At 34.8% G+C, this 12,299-nt stretch overlaps 1 protein-coding gene across 1 annotated transcript; it reads left to right on the forward strand.

The window, feature by feature from the left end:
* Positions 1-7,885: 7,885 nt before the first annotated feature.
* On the forward strand, positions 7,886-8,827 carry LOC138834147 (olfactory receptor 5M8-like). Its single transcript, XM_070032905.1, has one exon. It carries the CDS (start codon positions 7,886-7,888, stop codon positions 8,825-8,827), a length of 942 nt encoding a protein of 313 aa, XP_069889006.1.
* The last annotated feature ends 3,472 nt before the right edge of the window (positions 8,828-12,299 follow it).

The following is a 12,299-nucleotide window of genomic DNA, read 5'->3' on the forward strand; positions in this document are numbered from 1 at the left end:
ATCCTTTGGACCATTTAGGGGCATCATGTATATATATATATATATATATATATATATATACATATATATATATATATATGAACTATATATATATGTGTGTGTGTGTGTGTGTGTGTATACACACATACACATAATATGGAGTGGAACTTTGACACTTCTAACTATGCATATAACTTGATCATAGTCACTCCATTATTGAGGTTTTAATTCTCCTTTATGTAATTCTCTAGTTTTGCTCCAAATCCCTGAAGGCTCATTTTTGCTTTCATATCTTTTAATTCTATTCTAGAGTCAGCATCTGAGAGAAACCATGTGACATTTTTTCTGGAAAGACTGGTTTATTTCATTTTTCTTGATGAACTCAATACCATGTATTCTCCTTAAGACAACAAAAATAGTTGAGTAAAACATCATTTTGTATGAGGACCATATTTTCCTTGTCCATCATCTTAATCGATTGCATATGTTGGCAAGTAAATAATACATTGGTAAATTACTTATTTTTCTAAGGTTTCTATATCATATTTTTTCTAATGAGGAATAAAATAATCCATACTTATATAAAAATTTAACATAATTTATATATGTTGATATTTCTGTAATTCCTTCTCTAGTCTGAATTGTGTCACATCACATTTACAAAACTGCTGTAAAAAATAGCCATTTACAAATTCTTCTGATTGAAGTAATTTGGAAAACATAAAATAATGGATTTTTGAAGATTTATTTCATGGTGATTTTTATTCCTCTAATGGGAAAAAATGGTACTTTCTAATGAATGAAACAACAGTCCTGTGAGAATCAACTCTTGACATCCCAAACAATAAATGCAAAGTGATTACAAATTATGCTGTTACATGGCCGACATCCCATATCCTAGTGAATATCAATCTATTCCCATTATTTCTTTTCCCTGGAGTAATTCTGTGTAGTAACATGGTAATTATTTCTTTAGGGCTTGTGGAAACATACTTTAGGGAAATCAGCTTAAAATTACAGATTGGGTATAAAGTATTCTTGATAGACTTTCCTTGGACCACTAGGGTCTCTGTGAAGATTTTTTCTGGTGAAAATTCTGTCTTCTGTTTTCACATTTTCTGATGTATCTTTGTGGTAGGAATCAGGTCACAAGTCTAGTTCTTACACAATGAAAATAAATCTGTGTTAAAAATAAAAATAAATATGTGTTATTTAGATTAATGTAAGATTTCAAAAGTTATTGGAATATTGCACTGAGTATAATCATTCTACTATCTAGATAATATTTCATCATTATTGAAAATGAATACTAAACAAATAGGAAAACATACTTCATTTGATCATCTAATATTTTTAGAATAGTTTCTATTGAAATGACAAACTCCTGATAGACAAAAATTCATTTATGAAAAATTCATAAACGAGATGAACTTATTTAGAATTATACTCATTTTAGCAATACTGAAATGCTTATAGAATTTCAAGACATCTATTTAAATTATTGGAGAAATAAACTTAGGAAGACAGTTTAATATTAACTTTGAGGTTCATTAGTAGTAATCAGCAAAGGATTGATAAACACATAGGTGAATAACCAGAATGGTAGAAGTGTTAAAAAATAAACCCACAGCTAGTTGTAATCTAATATTGAATAGATGAGAGCAGCAAATCGCAGAGTGAGTCTTTTCTAAATGAGGACTCCAAGAAATTTTTGCTGACAACACAGGAGAGTATCAAATCATTATTCAAACCATGATCTCAACTTAATGATCGTTCATTGGAACCAAATAATGCTTTTATATCTGAGAGACATAGGCATGGAAACAGAGAGGAGGCTGTGGAACTCTGTTGTCATGGATTCCAAACATGGAAAAGCTCCTTCCTGGGAGAACAGTATTTGCATGATCTCTGTGCTATCACCAATTATGTAACTTTGATTTCTTAGTCTTCATTTCCTATATTAAAATGTCAGTATTTTTCCTAGTTGCTCTCATAGACTTTGCTATGTTTCTAGTTGAAATAGCTTGAGGTTCAGTTACTGAATTAAAGGAAACATTCAATATACAGGAGAGAAAAGATGAACAGACAGCATGTACCAAATGCAATGTGTGTGTGAAGGGTGAATGTGTAAATAAATACTTTTACATTATTTTATAAATAGTTCCTCCTTCTTTTTAACCCTTTTTACTCTCTCTCCGCTCACATTTTTGCACAGTTAACTCATGGGTTTCAATGAGGTATTTTCATTCATATAAGTGATGTAGTTGTATAATAGTCACCCTACCACCTCTCCCAAATCATCATTTTCTCCCCTCCCCTACCACCAGTTTCCAGAAAAAGAGTATCTCATTTGCAATCGTCGAGGGATCTTTCATTGTCATTTTTCTGACCTGTACCATTAACAATCTCTTGTTCCTACAAAAACATTTACATCCCTACAATAAATATGATTCCATATGTTAGACATATACATAGAACTGTTAAAAAAAAGTGTTGGCATGTATAGCAACATAATTCTGAAGCAGTTTTTCTGCAGGGCTTTTCAATCCAGTGTTTGCTACTGAGATGTCTCCTCCTGTCTTGGAGAAGACAGGACTCTCATAAGAATACCTTTGTGGCCAGTCCTCACTTCTAAGAATTACCTTTTAAAAGACACCCTATGCCAGGCATCAGTGGTTCGTGAAATCCTAGCTACTCAGAAAGCTGAAGCCTGAGGATCAAGGTTCAAACTCAGCCCAGGCAGGAACGTAGGTGAGACTCTTATCTGTAGTTAACCATTAAAAAGCCCCAAATGGACTGAACCCATTCCTTGAGATCAAGCCCCAAGACAGGTACACACAAAGAAAAAACAAACAAAAAAAGGAACTTTCTTTCATCTGCCAGAATCTCCAAGCGCTTATTTTTAAATACTAACTCATGAAGATAGTAAAGAAGGGTTTGTGCAAAACAATATGGAGAAGGGTTTGTGCAAAACAATATGGCTGTCCTCAAATACTTGGAATGTAGTGTGTGTGTGTGTGTGTGTGTGTGTGTGTGTGTGTGTGTGTGCCCGCGCACACACACACATTCACAGACTTATGCTTGAATTCAGAGGCTAGCAGTTGTTCAACCTCCTAATGAATAGCTGATGTTCTACCACTTGAGCCATGGCTTCCAGACTTTTTATCTGGTTAAGTAGTGATTGACTTATCAATGATATTCCATGGTTAGGAAGCCAGAAATCTCTGCTTTATTATTAATCTGATATTTAGGAAGCATCAGATATTTGATATTTGTAAAACAGTTCTAAATTTTACCAAGAATAATTCTTTGCCACTATTAGTTTTGACAGATCTAGCTGTATGTTAAAACATGATAACTTACTTGAGCGTATTTTCATGTTGAAGTAAGGAAATAAGAAATGAATTTTTAAAAATACAACATTTCTGAAAGGATTGCATTCTTGTAGTAGAAGTGATTGTTGATGAGTGTTTACTGAGTTCCTCCATAAGCCACACACTGCTCTTTATACTAGATGATTTTTTTGTTTTTGTCATGGGGCCTGAACTCTGGGTCTGGGTGCTGTCTCTCTGCTCTTCAGCTCAAGGATAGTGTTCTACCACTTGAGCCACAGTGACACTTCGAGCTTTGTTCACATATGTGGTGCTGAGGAATGGAACCCAGGCCCTCATCCATGCAAGGCAAACACTCAACCACTGATTCAACTTCCCAGTCCCTTTACCAGAAGATTTTATAGATGCACCGGGATGGCACATTTTTGAAGTAATTATGAAAATATTAGAGATCAGAAAGGACAATCTATTATATGTGGCAATATAACACTATTAGATGTACTGATACAAAAAAGGAAAATCAATTAAGTTTGAGTGAACTAAAGCTAGTCCTCTAGCTGTGAAATATATACAGATTTATTAATTCTTTATGTACTCTGTCCAATTCATGCATATCTTTGATTTCAGTGTTGTCAGACCAGGAAAGATCTGATTAAAATAGATGTTTCCATTAACTTGTGATGTTTTAAGGAAAAGTGATGAACCACAAAATGCACGCAGTCCCTACTTCAAATACAAATATTCTTTTTCAAGTGGATTTCAAAGCCTTCTGTCTTAATAGTTGAATTGTGCACAAAGACATCATTTTCAAATTCATTCTCGAACACAATGGCCCCATACAATTATTGCAACTAGGTAATGTTATTTTAATATGTTTAGTTGAAAGGCAAAGTTGCCCCAAGATCCTATTTACACATATGGACAAAGAACTAATAGAGTGTGGTGGCTCACATTTGGAATCTTAGCTACTCTGGTGGTAGAGGTGGAGAGGGTCACAGTTCAAGTCCAGTTCAGGAAAAAGACTTCAATGGTAATCCCAACCAATAAAAGCCAGATATGCGGTACATAACTGGTATTCTTTGCTATGCAGGTGAATCATATATTTTTGCTATTTTGGTTTGTTTTCATATTTCATACTTACTCCAAGCTCTTCTGTCCTTGTGGGGTCCCCTGGCAGATGCATCTTACCATGAAGGGACACTGTCTCTCCCACATTGAAAGGTTTTGTATGGGTCACTGGCTCAGTTTCCAGTAATAACTGAAAAGCAGACTCTGGGACTTGATAATTCAAGTTACTCTTGTGTTTGTTAGACTTAGAAATGTTCTGCCTTCACAGAACAATAAGGTGGTAGCTTTACTATTTATTTCATTTTAGCTTCATTTTAGAACCCAGGCACTGTTGGAGAGCTTTCCATGCTCAAGTCTAGGACTCTACCATCTGAGCCTCAGCTTTGCCTCAGCTTTTTGATAATTAATTGGAGATACGAGAGTCCCATTGACTGTCCTGCCTAGGCTAGCTTTGAACCTTGATCCTCAGATCTCAGCCTCCTGGGTAGGCAGGATTACAAAAATGTGAAGCAACAGTGTCCAGCAATCTTGAGTTTCAAATGAAAGAATGTTCTGTATAATAATACAGCATGGTAGAATTTATGCTGGCTAACTGCCAGTGAGGAATCTGTTTTCTACAGCTTGTGGTTCTTTCTAACTGCTGAAGGATGAAGATAGTAAGGCAGAACAACTTCCAGTTGATCAGAACAAGCATCAAGGTTGTTGCCAAGAATGATTAAGGCCCAGAAGACATGCTTAAGTCATTTCTAACTCCCATGTTAAAAGTCCCAGAGCTGTCTTCAGGGAAATCTTAATTAGTGAAATTGAGTTCATGTCTGCTGTCTCTTTAAAATTCAACAAGGGAAAAATCCAACTATAAAAGAAGAAGTAAAATGTTCTTCAGTTATTCTTGAATTTTCTAGCCTGGTGGCTTTGAACCATGATTCTCTCATCTCAGCTGCCTTAGTATTCTTTTTTCTGTATTTCCCTCCTTCCTCACAGGTAAGGCTATTTTGTATGGATCAGGAACTAGCTCAAACTTTACTTTTGGTTTTGTACATTTTTCAGTATTTAGAATTCAAAGATCTCTTTGATAGGAATGAATTGCATGCTTAGAAACAGTCAAATGACTATGTAGAATGGAGTAAGGTTGCTTATAGCTGTGGTGGCAATATACAGTATCTGAGAATATTTGAAGCAAAATGAGGCAGAACGTGAAATTAACTGTTGGCTTTGTGCATCCTCAGATCTTTCCCTATGCTATGACCCCAGACAACATTCCTGAAACCGCATTTTTAGTAAAGAAACTAAGGCTCTTGAAAATTCAGTAGATTGATTACAAGCACAGAGGTAATATGTAGCAGTGTTATATTTTTAAAGTCAAATCTGGTAGGTTCCAAACTTTGAGTTGATTTTGTGAAATGATGGAGTAGTTGCTGGAAATAAGTTAGAAGGTTTTATTGTTAATGTTTCTGAAGTACCAAGGTAACTTAGTAGACCTTCCTTATTTGCTTTTTTCTCTTTATGTGGCTTGAAGTTAGGGCCTATGCCCTGTCCCTGAGCTTTTGTGCTCAATGTTAGCACTCTATTATTTCATTTTCATTTTTCAAAAAATATCCAATTGGAGAAAAGACTCTGATGAACTTTGTAGACTAGGGTGTCTTTGAACAATGATTCTCTCTTCTAAGATGCCTTAGTTGCTAGGATTACAGGTGTGATCCACCCGCATTCAGCTTAATAAACCTTATTTATTTATTTACTTTATTTTTATTGTGAAAATACTGTACAGAAGGGTTACAATTACATGGGCAAGATAATGAGTACATTTCTTATCAAGCACTGTAGCCTCCTCCTTTGTTTCCCCTTCCCATTCCTTCCCATCCTCCCCCAGCCCCCCACCTAATCCTCCTCCCCCCACCACCAAATTTGTAAAGTTCGTTTTCGACATAACTTCTTGTACATTTTATTGTTGCAATGTGTCCACCTGTATCCCTATTTAAACGATTTGTTTTTTCCCTTCCCCTCCAAAAATTATACAGACATCAAATACAGTGAAAACAGGGGTTATACTGTGGGGGAGGGACATAAAAATCAACCAAGGAAATAAACCTTTTTTATAAAGGAATGTAGAAAATGGATGAGTAGAAGAGTGTAATAGGATGTTTTAGTGTTCACTGGTCAAGACAAAACAGTAAAGTTTCACAGTTCCTGATCCTCGTGAAAACATATGCACACATGCTAAAATAAGTCAAACATATCCATACATCCTTATACACATATATATACACATATATCTGTATATCTATATATCTATACATATAAGTGTATATGGCTGTATTCATATAGACAATTTATGTGATTTATATACATATTCAAAGGTGAGAACAGAAAACAGATCAATAACTATACTTCCAAAAAAAAGACAGCCATTCCTATTACATTAAAAAGCTCTGTAATTTTGAAAAATACTGTGTGTACACAAAGCCAAGATGTATTTAGAGGCAGATTGGAGAACAAGAGCCAATAAAAGATGAACATCTCTGAATAATATGGAGACCTATTAGGGGTCTATTTGAGGTGATGTCAATAGAAATGGAAACATGACATAGGTGAATAAGAGAAATAGAAAAGAAAACACAAAAAACAGAAAGACATAAAGCTTGGGGCTAGGTGTTTCAGAACACCCAGTAAGAAAAATTCCTGGTGGTTAGCAGTCTCATGAGAGTTTAAGGATATAGTCTTCAAAAGTCTCAGTTTTAATTTTTAATCTTTGTATTTTTAACAATCATCTATACATCATATGATTTCCAATAGAGTTTTATGAAAATAAATTTTTGTCTTTTCATAGTTGTGAATAAACCTGGAAAAGGCTAGATTTGCTGAAGGAATTCCTTTAAGATATGTAGTTACTTAATTTTTCAAGTACTTCCCTTTCTTCCATATTTCCCCCCCAAATATCAAGTATTCATTCTGAAATGGACCAGACATTTATACCTTACATATAGAAGAAATTAACATATTTTAAATTTATCATTTTGAACCCTAAGCCAAAGAACCTATCAGATGTGCTCAGGAGAGCTTTCAATTTCCAGTGAAAATAATTGAAATATTAGTTTAGAGTATCTATTTGCCTGTTTATAGTGAACAGCAAAAAGTTAAGAATGAAATAATTGAACTGAGGGGGTGAAGAATTAAAACCCCCCCAATTAGACACAGTAGAAGCTGAGATAGAAAAGAAACACAACTGAAGATGAAAAACATTAATAGACAAAGGGAAAAAATAAAGGGGTGGGAAGAGAAAAGACAAAGACCTTGACAGCCAGAGTGAATGGTTTGCAGTACACTGTGAATGTACTAACTAATATTTAATTCTATTGTCTTTTACTTAAACCATGTGTATGGCCCCTCCTGAGACAAAATAAAGAAACAAAAGATAATGAAAAAAACAAAGAAATTTCTAAGAAAATATAAAAACAAATCTCTCTTAGGAAAACAACTAAAGCCCCCATTTCTCACTGAAGGCCATCATGAGGGGAAATGTCTCCTCAGTGACCGAGTTTGTTCTCCTGGGACTGACCAATCGCCTGGACTTACAGATTCTCTTCTTTGTGCTGTTTCTGGCCGTTTACGGGGTCACCTTGGCAGGGAATTTGGGCCTGATTGTGCTCATCCAGCTCAATGCCAGTCTGCACACGCCCATGTACTTTTTCCTGAGTCACTTATCCTTTGTGGATGTGTGTTTCTCTTCCAATGTGACTCCAAAGATGCTGGAGACTTTCCTTTTAAAGAAGAAAACCATTTCTTATTGTGCCTGCCTGGTACAGTGTTACTTTTTTATTGCCTTGGTCCACGTGGAGTTCTATATTCTGGCTCTAATGGCTTTTGATCGGTACATGGCCATCTGCAATCCTCTGCTTTACAGCAGCAAGATGTCCAAGAGAAAATGCATGTCCCTCATCGTGATGCCTTACCTGTATGGAGCGCTCACCGGCCTCATGGAGACCATGTGGACCTACAACCTGGCCTTCTGTGGCCCTAATGAAATCAACCACTTCTATTGTGCTGACCCGCCGCTCATTAAACTGGCCTGCTCAGACACCTACAACAAAGAAACGTCCATGTTTGTGGTAGCCGGATGCAACCTTTCCTTTTCCCTTCTAATCATTCTGATATCTTACCTCTACATTTTCCCTGCTATTCTGAGGATCCGCTCCACGGAAGGGAGGCGAAAAGCCTTTTCTACCTGTGGCTCTCATCTGACGGCGGTTAGCATCTTCTATGCTACGCTCTTTTTCATGTATCTCAGACCTACAACCCAGGAATCAGTGGAACAAGGGAAAATGGTGGCTGTATTTTACACCACGGTCATTCCCATGTTGAATCCTATGGTTTACAGCTTTAGAAATAAAGATGTGAAAGAAGCAATAGCCAAAGAGCTGTCAAGGAGAAAAATATTTTCCCGAAAGTAATTTTTTTTTATTGTTTTAGTCTCACAGGTTTATTTTGCTCTCCAAACATTTGTCTTGTGCTATAGGATATAATCTTCATGGTAAATTAAGAAATGGGACACACCATGGATCATTGCCATTTTTAAAATGAACTTGTAGCTATTTCTAGAAAAAGAGTTGCATGTTTTTCACTTTTCAGTTGAACATTTAGTATTTGTAACAGTCGTTAGGCTATTTATTTTGTTTTCCATGGTGATCAGGAATATTTAAGATGGCAACTTGCTTAGTAAACATGGGAAAATCGTTTTTAGACAATCCACAGTGCAAATGGAGAATACTGATGGCTCTCTTTGTTCGCCACTCTTCGTAGAGCTGTTAGTCAAGATGGAGATTTCTATTATTGATTTAAAATATTAAATTCATTCAATCTATGTGGATTACCAGGCAGTATGATACAAATTGAGTATTCATCAATAAAGAAGATAGAAAAGACTGATTTTGGTTTTGTTTAGCTAGACAGCTAAACAAACCAGTAATCAAATATTTCGGGAACTAGAAAGTTCAGTGGAGAAAGCAAACCAGATCAGTCTGGGAGAGAATGACATAAGATGAGTAGGTTTTGATAATGTGTTAACCTCAGTGAAAGGGAAAGAACTCTGGAAGGAAAGCAATACATAGATATCTTGTTTAGTAAAATCATATTCATAAATATTTCATCAAAATTTGATTATACAATGACTGTGAATAGCTCCTACAGCAATAATAAAATTTTTGACATTTAGTATAATAATTATATTTTAATTCTAATAATTCATAGGTGTTTGCTATTTCTTTATATATGTATATATCTCTATGCACCATGCAATAAAGATATATACATACATTTATATGTGTAATTATAAGCACAATTTTCCACTATATAATTTTATTTGCCTTCAACTTAATTGTACTATTTAATCACAAAATACATAGAGTGACAGTCCAGAAATGGTTTTATACTTGTGCTAGTATACCAGTCAATTTTTATACATCTTTGATGTAAGCTGGAGAAAAATTCATTTATATATATGGCTAATTCATTTCTTTAAGTTAGCACTGTTATTTCTGGTTGTATAATTATTAATAAATAATTAAGAGGTCCATGTTGAAAGCTTCTAATATTATGACCCATGTGCATTTTATACATCTAGGGATATTTTAGTATGTAAAAATCTAGTATTTGAACATCTACACAATTAATTTTTTGGTACTTTCTGTTTCCAGTAAATATTTGTGCATTCATCTGTTTTAATGCTACCAAGCAAGATTTTGTTACTTCATTTTTAACCATTTTGTGTCCTCGTGTTTTAGGTACTGCTCTCCTCCCCCTTTTCTGAGACAAAATTTTAGGGTGTAGCTCTGGCTGGTATCAAAATCATAACCCCTGACAGACTCAACCCAGTACTGAGATTATGCAACCAACCAACCAACCAACAAAACCAAACTCCCATTCCTGTTTTTTAATTTGTGGTACTATCATTTCATCTGTGAAGGAAAGGTTTGCAATATGTATGTACTCATGTGATAGCATGATTTCACAACCTAATTCTTCTTTTTTTTTTTGATACACATGGGTCAATAGACATGGACTTTGTTTCTCAAAATCTATTTTACCATCTTGTTCACCATTCATATATTGCCAATGACATACAGTGGAAATTAGGATGGGATATTCATAACATTTTATTGCCTGAGTGATGAAAAGATCTTAGTAACTGGACAGTATTCTATTAATACTGTTTGAAATCTCCTGTGCAATAATTGGTTATATATATTATGCATTATCCAGAGGTCTAGTTTTTTCGCTAAGTGAATTTTCCCAGCAACACCCTAAAAATGTCTTCCTAAGAAGTTTTTCTAAAGAAATATGGTTGTTTTGAAAAATACAAATTATTTTTAAAGTATGTTTTCTATCATCTTTAAGTAGTTGTAGAAAGGAGTTACTATTCGATGAATCAGTGTATAAATTCAATGCATTATGATCAGAGTAGCAACTTCCATCATTTCTTCTCATACTTTCCAAGCGATGCTCCCCCTCAGTTTTCTGAATTTCATAGGATAGACATTGAATATGATGGCATTTTCCCCTTTCCTCTCATCATTTGCCTACCCTGTCTTTTTACCTTCCCTTCTCCTTTTCCCCACATCTTTCAAATACTAGTTTCCTGGTATTCATTTTGTTGGACGGTGAGGATTTCTAAGGAATTTCACTGTTTGAACTCCCCCCTGCAAATAGCATACTTTGGTTAATACATCTGTGTACAGTTGCACACAAGCCAATTTCATATAAAAGGCCCTGTTTTCTTTATATATTTTGAGTACACTTGGTCCTTATTTTGTAAATTTTTCCCTTTTTCAGACTTTGTATTGGAAAGCATATCATTTTGGAAAAACCAAAAATCATTTCTACAGTCATTTCAGCATATTATTTTCTAAATCACTACATTTAGATCTATCTGTATGTTGCTGTTTTAGCCTTTATCATGAGCAGAGTGGCTTACTTTGCAGCAAAAAAATGAACTACTTCCAGTCTTTTCCATTGTTGCTAGACAATGATCAGCATTAATATTCATTCCATCAACAAAAAGCAAGTATGGATTATAATTTTTCCACCTAGTGTCTCTATTGTTGGCTATTTTTCTTTACAATAAGAAAGCCAATTACACAAATTTAATGTGTGTCAGAGCAGAAGACATGTGGTCTTAATGGACCATTGGCAAAAATGAGGTTCTTCATATGAAACCATCTAGTGCCTCAAAATTCAAAGAATGATTTGGAATTAGATTGCCAGCTAGTCTGAATAACACAGTATCAGACCCCTAAATACTGGATGGAGAAACACAAATTTTGAGGAGCATTTACTTAATTATTGCAGCATGAGAGAAGCGCTAGCATGTCTAAACATTGTCTGAAACTGGTGATGTTTCTTTTTGTATCTTGCCATGCCTTACAAAAGGTAAGAGATTGTATATATTTTTATCATTTTGTATTGATGTCAATTAATAGTAGTCATTTAGTCAATAAATTAGTCTGTGAACTAGGAATGATTTCTCGAGTAGGGGCCAAGTAAACAGTATAGTAATGGCTATGTTTATGAAAAGTGGAACATGGATGTCAGGGATCTGCAGACATTTAGCAAAAATCTTGCTGACAGACTGCTGGCACAAACAGTCATGACAGTTATCATACTGGCTATACTTTTATTCAATCAATGTTTATTTATATTCTATTATAGTATGAGATATTAAAAGAAAGAGTACTTTTCTTACATACACACAAAAATAATTACAGGTGCTAATATCTGAGGATTTTCTTGCCAAGAGAACTAGGAACAGAGTGGATTCTTTTTCTTACTTGAACCACTGGAAAATCAAGTTGAACAGTTCGAAATCATGTTTGGAAATTACCAGTGATTATAGCACATTTGAAGAGAGAAGCTGTGGTTTTTTAAGGA

Source organism: Dipodomys merriami, unplaced genomic scaffold (genome assembly GCF_024711535.1).
Source record: "Dipodomys merriami isolate MVZ:Mamm:240054 unplaced genomic scaffold, mDipMer1.0.p SCAF_21, whole genome shotgun sequence".
Classification (NCBI taxonomy): domain Eukaryota; kingdom Metazoa; phylum Chordata; class Mammalia; order Rodentia; family Heteromyidae; genus Dipodomys; species Dipodomys merriami.